Source organism: Macrotis lagotis, chromosome 4 (assembly GCF_037893015.1).
Source record: "Macrotis lagotis isolate mMagLag1 chromosome 4, bilby.v1.9.chrom.fasta, whole genome shotgun sequence".
Taxonomy (NCBI): domain Eukaryota; kingdom Metazoa; phylum Chordata; class Mammalia; order Peramelemorphia; family Peramelidae; genus Macrotis; species Macrotis lagotis.
The window spans coordinates 111186651-111201563 of NC_133661.1; the positions used below are offsets into that span (position 1 = coordinate 111186651).

Consider the following 14913-nt stretch of genomic DNA (forward strand, 5'->3'; position numbering starts at 1 on the left):
TTGTAGATAATAATAGGATCAGATTCTGACCCTAAGACCTGAAAGTTACCTATGGATTCCCCACAACATTTCTACTTTGTGCTGCCATGAAAATGATGGTGACCATTGACATTTCTATAGTACTCTGAAGTTTACAGGATACTTTACCTACTTTATATTATTTGACCCTATTGATCTGGTAAGGAGGGAACTCAGTGGCCAATTTCTCCCACACTGACATCTCCTACCCAAGGAAAGAGCAACAGGTTACATCTCCCTCGGAACTAAGAAAATTGCATGAGGATGATTTGATGGAATAAAGGATATTTAGACTAGAAAAGAATTATTCTGGAGGAACATAATGGCTAAGAGTATTTGAACAGCTTTCATATGAAAGTAGGTCTAGACTTCTGTTTGGCCCCAACCAGCAGAATTTGGAACAGTTATTGAAAGATGCAGCACCAATTCCAGGAAAAGCATTTTTTTTTTTAGATTTTTTTCAAGGCAATGGGGTTAAGTGGCTTGCCCAAGGCCACACAGCTAGGTAATTATTAAGTGTCTGAGACCAGATTTGAACCCAGGTACTCCTGACTCCAAGGCCAGTGCTTTATCCACTGTGCCACCTAGCCACCCTAGGAAAAGCATTTTAATCATTAGAATTGTCCATAAACATAATGACTTATCTCAGGAAATAGTGGGTTCCCTTCCCTTATTGAAGATCTTTAAGAGGAAGCTAGCTAACTACTTGTTTGTTAAATTTTAGTGGCTAATCTTTTTGCCATCTGGTTGAAAAAAATGCAGGCTGAGGTTCCTTCCTTCTCTAAAATTCTTTTTTTTTAGGTTTTTTTTTTTTTTGCAAGGCAAATGGGGTTAAGTGGCTTGCCCAAGGCCACACTGCTAGGTAATTATTAAATGTCTGAGACTGGATTTGAACCCAGGCACTCCTGACTCCAGGGCCGGTGCTTTACCCACTATGCCACCTAGCCACCCCCCTACTATAAAATTCTACAATGATCTTATTCTGCTTAGTCTGAAGAAGCAAACCTTGGAGGTGAGGAGATATAAGCTGTTTTCAAGTTTTTTAATAGCTGTCCTATGGTAGAGGAATTAGTCTTGTTCTTTGAGTTCCCAAGGAATGAACTAGAAGCACTGGGCCATGGTTGTGAAGAGGCAGATTTAGGTTTAATGTAGGGAAACCTTGCTAATGATGAGCACTGTCCTAAAGTGCAATGACTTGCCTCCAAAGGCAAGGAGGTCCCTTGAAGCAGAGGGCTTCCAACAAAGGCTGTATGCCCAACCACCTGTGGGAAGATTATTGAGAGACTTCTTCTGAAGATGTCAGCTGAATTCCTTGGTCTCAGAGATCCCTTTCAACTCCAAGATCCTGTGACTCCCTGAGCCAGAGTTCTGTGTCTACGGGTCTGTAGTGAATTTTTCTGAAAGCTGTGAGCTGATTATCTAAAAAAGAGGGAATTAATGGAATGGAATTAATAATGATAATAATAATAGCTTACTTTTACAAAACAGTGTACAGTTTGGAAATGCACTTACACATTTTCTCATTTGATTTTTACAAGAGCCATATGTAAGTATTATTAGTTTCATTTTAGAGATAAGACAACTAAGACTCTGAGGGAAAGGGGGAGTCAAGTAGAGGAAAAGGTGTGAGGAGAAGTGTCTGGCCACTTTTCCCTGGACCAAGATGGGTCAGAGTTGCAAATGGGGCAACAACACCGAGCACACGTCAAAGAAGTGTCTTACTGTTGAAAACACACTGTCTATCCTTTCCAGGATCCCAGAATTCTTCTAGGACACCAAAGTATTGTAAATCTAAACTTCAAATGTGTAATGGCTTAGGAGATCACTCATGGATACTTCAATGTTTAACTTTCATCCTCTTCAAATAATTCTGAACTATTGGGGGGGGGGCAGGAAGGAAAAAGAGAGGGATTTGTAATACCTATTTCTATCTGAAGTAAAAGTTCTTGATCTTTTTTTGTATCATGGACTCCTTTGGCAGTCTAGTGAAGCTTATGGACACCTTCTCAGAACCATGTTTTTAAATTATTGAAGGAAATACCAAATTTCAGTTTGAAGTCCATGAAAATAAAGGTGCAAATTGTTTCTTATCCAAATTCATGAACTCAAAAGTTCATGAACCAGACTAAGAACCTCTCTGTTCTACACTTTTTTTGGAACTACTTGAAATTGGTTCAATCCACCCCTGTGGCAAGTCAGCAACACCCCCTATAGAAACCTCCAGTGTTGAAAGATCTGTCAATAATGCACAAATGTGCTTTGATGTTGCTAGAGCATCTGGCACCAAGATCACTAGCAAGAAAATCCGCCTCATCCCAAAATCTCTCTCCTATCCAGGTGCCAAAATGTTTGAAATACCACAAGTTGGTCTATTATCCCTTTGACCCCCAGCAGTGCCCTTCCCATTTTACTAAAAGAAAGAAAAGAAAAGAAAACCCACAATGACTACCTAAATCTTCCTGGAATATTTGATTAATATATTGGGTTTCAACCCCTAAAGTATTCATGAATTTGGCTAGATGCTTTTCTTCCTGACTGGAGGTATCGAGACACAGGAGAGGACTTGAGTGTGTGTGTGGTGGGGTGGGGATAGACATAGAAAGAAGAGGAAAGATTTGGATTCGAGATCTCAAATTTCAATTTCTCTGAGACCATTTGCTACTATCCCATGCCAACCTGAGCCTACCCCTGGTACCACAGTCTGGAATTTGGGGCAAAGTCAGACATAGGATGTAAGATCCCGACCTGTGGTGGTATTTAAGGTAGACTCCAGGGAGAGGAAGGAGGACAACTCCCAGTCAATTTCTTTCTTCTGAACCCTTGTTCCTTTTCTTCTATAAACCCATAAAAGATTAATCTACCTAAGCAATGAAGAAGGAGCTCTATAAAGTTTAATTCCTGGAGGCTGATTTTTTTTGCCAGTTGTATCCAACAAGTGTCAGATAATTGGAAGGGTGGAGTAAAGCTGTAAACCATGCCACACCTTTGTCAGGACTTGTTTGGGAGCTGAGTTACTGAAAGAGAAAGGGGGAGGAGGGAGAGAGAAGCCAGCATATTTGAAAGATCACTCAGACATAACACACCTTTGCTGGGGTGGGATAAAAAGTGTTCCCTGCACATTTTTAGAAGAAGAAAACATCAGGGGAGAGGAGAGGGGGGTTTCAACTTTTAGCAGTTCTCCATTCCTTCAGGAAAGAAACCTAGGTAAGTCCTTTGTTTGGACAATTTGATTTGAGATTTTCCTGATGTGTATAAAATGTTTTATAAACCTTAAGGGTTTCATATTGAATGTAAGCTATCGTTATCAGCATAGTTTATTAATGCTGATAGAAGAAATAGCTCATCAAGGTACAAATTGGGTTTTGCTTTATTTTCTTTAATTAGAAGGCAGCATGGTCCACTGGACAGACTCCTGCTCTGGAGTTAAAAGGCCTAGGTTTGAGTCTGACCTCTGCCACTTAACTTTTATTAGACTCAGTTTCCTAATTTTTAAAATGAAGGGAGTCAATGAGATAACCTCTGAGCTCCCCTTCAGCTCCAAATGTGAACCTAGCCTTACTTGAAACCCATAGCCAGATCACCAGATGGGGAGGAAAATGGGGGTGGGGGGAGCTAGTGAATGAGCCACCAGAAGTCAGGTTTTTGGGGTGACTTTCCATAGCATAAAATTTCCCCCTTTAGTAGCAAAGTAGCATATGGCTGAGAGAATATTGATCTGATATCAGATCATGATTGATTTTTTTCTTCAGCAAGTAATTTACCCTTTCTGGGTCTCAGTTCCTTCAACTGTAAAATAATGCCATTGGGTTGGACTAGATGACCTTTAAGGTCCCATTCATCTCCAAATCTATAATCTTTGCATCCTTGACTATCAGTCTCCTATTGATTGTTCCTGGAATATCTCAGGAGGCACAGGTATATATGAAATGCTAAATGGCACCCTGAGAGGTCCTAGCATAGATGGGGCTTATTAGAATAATCATGATTCACACTATTGTCCAGAACAGACTTCATCCCATCAATTGATGAGTCCCATCTTGACTTTAGTAGCTTTGCTCCTCTGTTTGGGTTAAATTAAATCCCTTAGCCAGAAGCACCACCCACCCAAACTGATAATATTAAAAGACAAGCAAGGTAAGTATGATTCTCCCCATTCTGTTACAATAGACAGAAAAGATGTTAAGTGACTTCTCTTAGGTCATCCAGCTAATAAGTAGCAGGACAGGAACCCAAATCTTCTGCCTCCAAACCCAACATTATTTTCATCATGCTGCTCTGCCTCTCCTGGATAAAATTAATTAATTGCTAAATTGCCAAATTCACCTTGGACTAGGGAATTTTCTATTTTTCTTAAACAGAAATTTAAGAAACAGTTGAATAAAAAATAATAAAAAAAATTTTAAAAAGAAATAGATGAATGGCTGTATTCGTGGGTTCAGGAAGCATCAGAAATATTTTTTTTTTAAAGTTCCTTGAAAGACAAAATCATTCCTTCCATGTTGGAATATTTTCCTTTAGAAACAGAGTACACGTTAAACTCAGAATTCCACTGTGATATATATATATATATATATATATATATATATATATGCATATATATATATACATATATATATATGTATGTATTGGGGAATATGCTTCAAATACATAAGCCACAGCAGAGATTACTGGAGAAAATGGCAAGATTTTAAATGGGGACAATGAAAATGAGTGAATCTACTTTAAGCTAGAGTTAAAAGCCTTGGAAGGATGCAATAAGAAACAACCAATGATATTCTTCAGAGCTCTTCTTATGTTTAATGCTAAATTTGGGCTCAAACTGTAAAAATTTATTTGCTGTAGCTTCAGACAAACAGAAGCATCTAATGTTTCAAGTCAACAAATATTTTTTGAGCCTCATCATTTGATAAGATGGTATTCTAGTTGCTGAGAATATAAAGATAAAAATGAACCTGTCTTGCCCTCAAGTAACTTATGTTCTCATCAGAGGTTATGAAAATGGATTTGAATTTCCTCTATTTTTCTCTAAAATCATCAACCATGAAGTCAGAAGACCTTAAGTTTAAATCTAGCCTTAGACACTTACTAGCTTGCCATCCTGGGCAAGTCATTTAATCTTGTTTGCCTTAGTTTCCTCAATTATAAAATGAGCTGGAGAAAGAAATGTCAAACCACTCCAATATCTTTGGCAAGAAAACTTCAAATGGGGTCATAGAGAATTGGACCCAAATGAATAACCTAACAGTCACAAAAATATCCTCTCTTTATCTTGAAGGACATTTCATATTTCCAGATCTCCAACAGAAGTTTCTAATGGCTCTGTCAATGCATTTCAAAGTCCCAAAATGTTCTTTGACTTAATTCTTTTGAAAAAATGCTGCACTAATTCAATAAGCTGGGCCTGTACAGGTTTCTCTCTTCCCTTTTACCAGCCTCCTATGCTTTGAAGTAACATGGCCTTAAAAAATCTAAAAATAATAAGACCATATAACAATCACTTCCCCATCTTAAATCAAGGGTGGTCGGGCATCATTTCCTGCTGAAAAGCAAAGAGTTTGGGTGTGACCACATCTTTTTGAAATAACCTGAAGGTATTGCCACCTTCAGGTAATCTAGTTAGTCTGTTCTGTGCTATCCAACTGCACCTCAGAAGTTAATGAATTTAAATTTCATCTTAAATCATATACTCGCAGCAGTCACTTAATTCATTCTTTACCTGAAAACAAAATTCTCTCTATAATATATCTGGCAAGCAGTCATTTAACCTTTACTTGACAACCTCGGGTAGAGGAACAGTAGGTGACTCAAGAGATAGAGTGCCACACCTGGAGGCAGGAAGACCTGAATTCAAATCCATTTTCAGACACTAATAGCTATATTTCAGTTAGTCACTTATCCCCATATGCCTCAGTTTCCTCATCTCTAAAAATAAGTTAGAGAAGAAAACGACAAATCAATATGATATCATTACCAAGAAAATCCCATATGGAGTCATGAAGAGTCAGACACAACTGAAACAACTGAATGACAAAAATAAGAAGTAGAGGAAATCCATTTCTTGCTGAAATAGCCAATTCTAATCCAGACGTGACAGCCTTTTACACTGAGATTCTCTGACATCCCTTTCAAACAATATGGGGGATCAGACCATGTAGCACAACACTGTACCCATTATCCAAATTCATGAACTCAGTTTCTTGGTATGGCAAAGTGACTAGCATCTATAAGACCCAAGTTCGAATTCCACCTTTGATATGACTGGGCAAATCCCTTTGCCTTTCTGAATCTCAGTTTCCTTATCTGTAAAATAGGGTTAATAGCAGTACCAATTTTGCAAAGTTGTTTTGAGCATCAAATGAGATAGTATTATACAAACCTTAAACATTAGTTATTATTGTTATTATTCAATTCTAAGTTGTTTTATATCTACATATACATATATAAATATAGATATTTGTAGACTATATATATATATATATATATACACACATATATATTCAGGGATCCTGGATCCTGCTAATACAAGCTCACAAGAGCTGATTGTAAAGTTTACAGTGTTAGCATTTATACTTTAGAAATATACAAATGCTACAAATCAGGACTAGATTTATTGTTTTGTTGATTATCTAGAGAGAAGAGAGTGATGGAGAACTGTAAATAATGCAGATCAAATTTAATAGTCTGTTGTGTGAGGGATTTTTTCAGAGAATTGATTGTTAAAACATTTACCAGCACACATGTAAATATTGTTCTTTGCTTTTAAAATTTAGCAATACATAAATCATGGAGGAATAGAAGTTGACAAAAGATATACATCCTTTGTAAACTTTTAGCAAAAAGTAGAGATGTTTGTTCTCAAAAATAAAGACTAAAGAGAAAAATATATTAGATTCTCCTTCTCTTTGGGGAATCAAGAACTGATTGTTGGGAGTGATAAGAACAACATTACACATATATAATCCTTTAAAGTTTGCAAAATTCTTTTGATATATTATCTCATTTGGTCTTCATGACATCCTTATCAGGTAGGTACTCAATTCTATTTTATAGATGAGGAAATGAGCCTCAGAGAGGTTGAATTACTTGCTTGTGGTCAGTCTGCTTTCTCCTAATGGTCCTTATCTACCACTCCACAATACCTCTCAGTTCTATCACTAAGATAGTTTATTATCCACAAACTCTCTCCAGTTGTCCCTGTCTTTTTATTTTAGTTGTTTAGACATTTTAGTCATGCTTGATTTTACATGACACCATTTAGGATTTTTCCAGACAAAGAGACTAAATTGTTGACCATTTCCTTCTTCGGCTCATTTAATAAATGAGGAATCTGAGGCAAACAGGTTAAGTGACTTGCCCAAGATCATACAATTTGGAAGTCTCTAAGACTGGTTTTGAACACACAAAGATGAGTCTTCCTGACTCCAGGCCAGGCACTCGATCCACTTCAACACTTAGTTGTCCCTTGTCTTTGTATTAGAGATCAATTATGAGAGCAGTTTTAATGGGTTTTTTTATTTCCATACAACAGAAAGTGACAGACAGCTCTTACAAATTGAGCTAAATAATTGTACTGATATGTTTATGTTGTAAGGAAATGCCCCCAGTATCTTCAAATCCTAAAAACATACCTTCCATATAAAAATACAACTCCTTCAAAATAAATAGCTGCAGAACTGCTTAACAGCACTGCTGTTTCTAATGAAAATAACTAATAATAGCTCATTTTATTATATCATTTTAAATTTACAAAGAGTACTTTCCTCACAGCAACTCTGTGTTACTATCTTTGTTTGGTAAATGAGAAACAGAGGCACAGAGAGCTTTATGACTTGACCAGAGTCACATGGTTAATAATCTTATCCTTCAGATTTAGGACTGGGTTTTTTTTTTAATCCCAATTCTGAATTTGATCCGAACTCTGAATTAGAGTAACCTGATGGAACTAGAATATACATCCTTGGATCTGGTAATTAGGCTCATTCTTTCACGCTAGTGTGTTTCATAACTTGATTCCTAAGTCTGCCAGTAAGTCAGTTTAAAAGCATTCATTCTGAAACAGTGCCTTATAAAGATGTGAACAATGGTGTCTTCTATGAAATGGGAGGGAAGTTAGCTGAAAAGAGAAAGTATGTACATGGCCCCTACTCAAGCCTTGAATCCAGGGGCAGTCTTCCCAAAATCCATAAGATTCCAAAGTTAGACCAAAGAAAAATTGTGGAAATATGGCACATCCTAAGGGTTTGGTGACCCTATCTATGTCCCTGGATTTGGACATGGGGGAAAGAATGTAGAGATGATTCCAATTGTAAATCTATTCTGCTATCCCTGTGCCCAGGGTTATGATCATTGGTCAGAAATTGACTGGCTCCAGAAATATCACTCTTGAAATGTCTCAGAAATTCCACTATGATGGCAAATAGTGAGTGGAAGAGAAACACTGGTGTGTAAAGATTACATAGTTAAACTTAGACTCAGTAAGACCTGGTGTACACACACACACACACACACACACACACACACACACACACACACATACAGCACACAGGCACACTCACCTTCCTCCAAAAGATATCATTTAGGGCCTAATAAATGAGTTTCACCTCTGATACCATTGTTATAACCTCAAGCAAGTTGTAAAACTTTTTTGTCTGTGACTCATTCTCCTCATCTGTAAAATGAGATTGTACTAAATGGTGTCTTAATGTCCTTTTCAATCTTAAGTCTTTGCCCTAAGAAGTTTCCTGAAAAACATTGAGGTAAAGTGCATTCCTTGCCCAGGGCTATACAGTTAATAAATGTTAAACCTAGAATTTGTGCTAATGTCTATCTGATCAGGTCCCAAATGCTTTTCATTGTCCTCCATTTTGTGACATCATTCCACAAAAATTAAAGGTGCCCACAAATAACCAATTGTTCACTTCCAACTGCCTCTAGACAAGATGATAAAATACGTAACTGGTAAATGGCCATTAGTCCATAGCTAAAGGTCAGTTTATTAAAGAAGGGCCTTCAATTTAGTGTTAGGTATTAAGTTCCATATAAGTTTGCATGTCATAAATTTGCATGGAATTTTTGGAAATCAATTCAAATCACAAGACAAGGATAAGTCTTTTAATTAAACTAGAATAAATTATTCTGCTTGTTGAACTCTTCCTCTTGGCCCTGGGATACATACTTTCTGTGGCATTTCAGCATCAGCCAAAATATGTTCTGTGGTATCTCATTCCCAGCCTGCAGCTAGGCTGTCTCTGAGAAAACATAATGAGAAGTCAGGGCAGCTGGTGTGCCAGGATCTACTTTTTTTATAGGTTGAATGGCATTCTACTGATGACTATTTTTCCATGGACCTGATTTTAGATGAGGAAGAGCAGTAGAGTATTCCAAGGATTCTTCTAAGGAAAGCTCTACAACAATGGAACATATTCCATGGTGCAAGTGCCAAGATATACATTGAACTGAGTAAAGGGAGAATATTACAGAATCATGGAATCTTGGGATGGAAAGGAATGTCATTCTTGTTTAAATCCTACTCAGAACATTGAGAAATTTTGTCCTGAACATCCCCAACATGTTGAGTGAATTAATATCCTCTAGATTACCTCCAGTAACAAATGTTACCTCTCTCCAACATAACATCCCTTCTCCACATTGTTCAGTCATTTCAGTCATGTCCTACTCTTCATGCCCCCACTTTGGGGAATTTTTCTTGGCAAAAATACTAGAGTGGTTTGCCATTTCTTTCTCCAGTTCATTTTATAGATGAGCAAACTGTAAGGCAAATGAAGATCAAAGGACTTGCCCAGGATCATACAGCTAATATTTTGAACTCAGGTCTTCCTGATCCCAGGTCCAGTGCCCTAATCACTGTACCCACTCAGCTGCAATTTCTTTTCACCCATCTAATGTGATATGGTTTTGAGATCTCCTGTCTTGTTTATTGCCTTCCACTTTACCTGTCAATGAGTCTTTTAAAATGTGGTTCCCTAAACTAAGCACCATCATTTCAGCTTCTGATTCGGGCAGAATACAATAGAACTATCACCTCTCTTTGTTCACTGTGGACACTATTAATTCTAACTCTTTTGACAAGTCACTGATAATACACTGAGCTCACATTCTCCTAAAGCACCAAGGTTGACTCTTTTGTTTGTTTTTTCATATAAACTGCCTTTTGGCCATACTTTCCTTATCTTTTACTTCTGTAGGGTTTTTGTTATTGGGGTTTTTTTTTAATCCTAACTGTGGAACTATACATTTAATCCAGTTAAATTTCATCTTGCTAGCTTCAGTTCACCATTTCAGCCTGTTGAACTCTTTCTGGATTCCAGTTCTGTCATTCATTTTGTTAGCTACACATCTAGGCTTCCTACCATCCCTGGCTATACCTTTATCTAATAGGACAGGAGGAAGATAGCTAGATGCTGTGACATTCTTTTGGAAAACTTCCTTGTTAATCAACACTGCTTCCAGTCAACCAATCAATCCTGAAACTATTTAACTGAATTCACCCCCTGTCTCTCCATACTGATCACAATGAGTAATGAATCTTTGATCCCTAGACTCTGACTAGGTCCATAAACAATATTAGGAGCAACTTGAGCCTATTAAATATTAATCACAGTCCATCTAAAATAGGAGTTAGTAACCTTTTTTCTTCCAAGAACCATTTGGATACTTATAACACCATTTGCAAGCTATATTTGCTAAAACCTTTAATTAATTCACCCCTAAGAAGCTACTAGATTTATTGAATTTTGAGTCCCCACCTGCAGTTGTTTTGGTAATGCCAAATCAATAAGGTCTGCTGACCAGAGATTCCCCACCCCAATCCAAAAGGACCTTTGAATGATGACTTTGATGAATATCTCTTATAGTCATTCAAAGGTCTATGTTAGATATATTTTCATTCCAAAAACCAAATCTTCTCTGGCACTATTTGTTTCTACACCTAAGCAATAAGCATTTTAAAGTTCTCCAGTCCTTGAATGAAAACTCTGGTACAAAGGATCATAATCTCAATTGCTATCATGATGTATTCTCATCTTATTATTATACAGAATGAATATCACCCAGGATGCAATCCTTGAAAGTCTTAAAAGTTGAGAATCTTCTTTCCTCTTCTAGGAATTGTAAATAGTGGTTGAAAATCCCTCTTAATATGTCAGTCTACAAGCATTTATTATGTGTTTATTTTGTTTCATGATTGATGTTATGTTCTGGGGGTATGAAGCAAGGCAAAAACAGTCCTTGCTTCAAGGAACTCATATTCTAATGGGGGGGGGACAACATGCAAACTACAAATTATGTACAAGGTGGTTAAAAGAAATCTCCAAGGGAAGGCATTAGTATTGAGAAGACCAAAAAAGAGCTTCTTCCAAAGGACTTTAGCTGAGACTTGAGAGAAGCCAAGATGGGAAGATGGGGAGACGGGGAGGGAGAACAATCCAAACAGATGGGACAACCAATGAAACAATGACAACAGCAACATAAAGTTTTATGATTCTCCTCTCTTAGAGAGATCCAGTTCTAATCAATCAAAAAACATTTCTAAAATGCCTCTATGTATCTATACAAAGTCAAAACAAAAATCAATTCCTTCCATGAAGGACCTTTAGGAGTGGGGTAAGGGGAGGGCAGAAAGATATAATGTATATTATACAAATATGTAAATATAGATGTCATTATTTGAGGAAGGAAAGGTTGTCAGCAACTTGGAAGGGCAGGAAAGGTTTCCCATGGGGGTAGCATCTGAACTAAGCCTTGAAAGATGATCAAAGTCTAAGAGGAAGTGGGGAGGGAGGTATGCCAGCATGGGGGAAGATAGACTGTACAAAATCACAGAGAAGGAAGAAGGAATTCTGAATTCAAGACACAAGTAGACCAGTCTGACTGGAACATAGTGTATAAAAAAGTGATTAACGTGAAATCAGCCTGAAGAAATAGATGGGAGCTTAATGATACAGGGTTTTCACCACCTATCTAGGGTGTTTGCATTTTATCCTAGAGGCAATAGGAAGCAACAACAAAAGTAATTAATTTTTCCTGGTTTCTCTGTTTTTCTCTCAGGTGGCTATGATATGGATGGAACTAAGAAAGGCAGGAGAGAAGGCTCTGAAGTCACAGAAAGAGGCAAGATCAGCACTTCTGAACTTATGCTCTAATGGCCAAAGACCCTCAGAGAAAACATTGATCATACCATAGAAATGACATGAAACCAAACATGAAATGCTCTGGGTTGTTTTTAACTAGTCTTCTTTAATAACTCAGATAGTTTTTCTTCTGTGACCTAATATTTCTGGATGAAAGCATAATAAAGATAGCTTAATTTTTTTAATGTTTTAAAATTTACCAACTGTTGGTGCATGTTATTCCAGTTGATCCTCCTAACAATGCTGTGAGATGGATGTTATTGATATCCCCATTTTATAGACAAGAAAACTGAGATCAAAAGAAATTAAACGAATTACCCAGGGTGCCCAAATAACTAAATATCTGGGACAGGATTTGAACTCAGGTCTTCTTCACTGCATATCCATCATTTTATCTATTTTATAACTGGATTCTTCAAGTCAAAGAGGAATGTGTATCAGAGAATCAATGCTCCTGCTAAAACAACTGAGGCAGCATGGTTCTACTACTTACTAGCTCTGGGACCGTGGGCAAGGCTTATAACCTCCATCAACCTCTGTTTTGTCACGTATAAATAATATTATTTATGTTACAGATTTTTTCTGAGAACTAAATGAGATTATAGATGTATGCAGTTTTGCAAGCCCTAAAGATGATATATAAATGTTAGCTATTTAGAAATAGTAGTAGTAGTAGCAAGAGCTATAGCTGCAGTGGTTATAATAGCAAGTAGTAGCAATAGCAGCAGCAGGAGTTTAGTAACAGTAGCAGTAGTAGCAGAAGCAGCAATAGTAGTATGGAATAGTTTGCAGAAGGAAATAGCTTCTAATTACAGAGTTTTATAAATGCCTGATAAGTACAATCAGCTCATGGACACCCTCTCCATACACATACACATGAAAGAGTTGAGTCTGAGGCTTAGATGCCCACTTCCCACGACCCCTACTCATTCCCCTCATGGGACTCCTTTGCCCCTTCAAGGTGGTGCTGTTTATTAATTTTGACCCAATTTTCCATGGATAAATGTTGGGAAAGGACACACATTGATTTATGTGCCCTAAAGACACTCATATCTGTAGCTGAAACATGCCATGTCCTGTTAATGCCTCTGAGTCTGAAGGAAGCATAAGGAACAATAGGCTTTGTGCCAACCTCTTGCCCAAGCTGAGGCAGCTCAGAGCAATCTGGAGAGACAGAATGAGTCATGGGAAGAAGTGTAAGGCTTTTTCCAATGCCAAACTTGTGTAGCAAAGACAAGATTCCATTGTTGAATAAGGAACATTAAATACCTCTTTCAGAGATATTCCATTTTGTTGGCTGTTATGAGTCACAGTGACAGAACATCCAAGGAGAGCAAAGAACAAGTGCCCCAAATAGGACCCTGATGTAACATGATGTCTTATGATACAGATTCAATTTACACTAATCCTCTCCCCAAATATAACTGCTGCATACTAAGCCATTACCAGAATGGGTTAATCAGGGCTTATTCCCAGGATGCTGAGGCTACTTCATCCTTGTACTCCTCTCCTGCACTGAGTCACCAGTCTCAAAGATGTCATCAGCATGGCATCCCTTACTCAAGTACCACCTACCTGCACCATCTTGCCCCTTTCTCTTTATCCTGGGAGTTGGGCTATTGAAGAGAATGGAGACCTGAAACTCCCTAGTGAACTGAATGTGCCTAAGCAGAACAGACAAAACACACACACACACACACACACACAAACACACACACACACACAAGTCACATCTCTGACCTGTGAGAAATAGGTGTTTGTTTGATGTCTATATAGATAGGCTAAGGCAGATGATAATTCTTCTTGCTCCCTTTCTACCACTCCCCATAGTTTGCCCAGATTTAAAAGAAGATTTCTGTGAGAGAGAGATATATATACCATTTTATCTCTTCCTTTTTTTCCCCTTAGTTATCACTGAAACAGTAACCACAAGACTTACATCCTTACCACCAAGTAAGTAGCTATTTTATTGTATTCTATCTCCCTGATATAAAGCATATCATGTTTTTCTTTATAGTTACACAATTCCAGAGTTGGTATATCTAAAATCGTCACCCTTGTGGAAGTCCTGAATGACTTTAGCATGCATTTATACATACCCAGAGGCAAGCTTTTTGTTTGAAAGCACATGGGAGTGTTTGAGGTTTAACTATGGTAAGAAAGAAATCTGAACAGTGAAATCCTTACCACCCTCCCAGATGCTTGCATGATAATTTTAATGTTAATGACTTAAAATGGACAAATTTGGCACCAGAGCACACACAGTTTAAAACTGAAAAACTTATAACTCCAATAAGACTGTTACCCTCAAGTCAAAAAGAAGACTTCATGCTGCTATTATCATATGTGAGCATCTGCTTAGTACCTCGCTCTTCACTCAGTCCTTCACTTGCTTGCCATAAGAATGAGAATTTATTCCAATTAAAGGGTATTTGGATGGAGAGATGGAGAAGGGGAGAGAGAGGGGAGAGAAAATAGTAAGAATGACTCAGATGGTTTTCCTGCAAGTAGTCACTAGTGATTCCCACAACAAGGATTCAATTCAATTTAATTGAATTAAGTAACCATTTAGTTAATTGAAGATCCTATGCCAAACACTATGAGGTATACAGATATGATTAAGACATGATCACAAATGTTTTCAGTAAGTTGGAAATTAAAGGATATTGAGTCATGAAACAGAGACAGTGTCTGAAAATATGCTTCAGAGTTCTGCAATGGCCAGTTGACCTAGATAGTCACAATC

General features: G+C 37.6%; 1 protein-coding gene across 2 annotated transcripts in view; it reads left to right on the top strand.

Annotated features, from left to right (window-relative positions):
* The window catches only part of COL17A1 (collagen type XVII alpha 1 chain), a 79643-nt gene that overhangs the window by 13922 nt on the left and 50808 nt on the right, over positions 1–14913 (top strand). The window contains exons 1-3 of one of the 2 annotated variants that reach the window (XM_074233775.1): positions 3064–3222; positions 12085–12147; positions 14076–14120. In XM_074233775.1, the coding sequence (XP_074089876.1) occupies positions 12096–12147; positions 14076–14120 (97 nt within the window). In that variant the 5' untranslated portion in view covers positions 3064–3222; positions 12085–12095. Of the gene's footprint in view, positions 1–3063; positions 3223–12084; positions 12148–14075; positions 14121–14913 lie in introns of those variants that run through there. The other variant, XM_074233777.1, reaches the window with a different exon arrangement.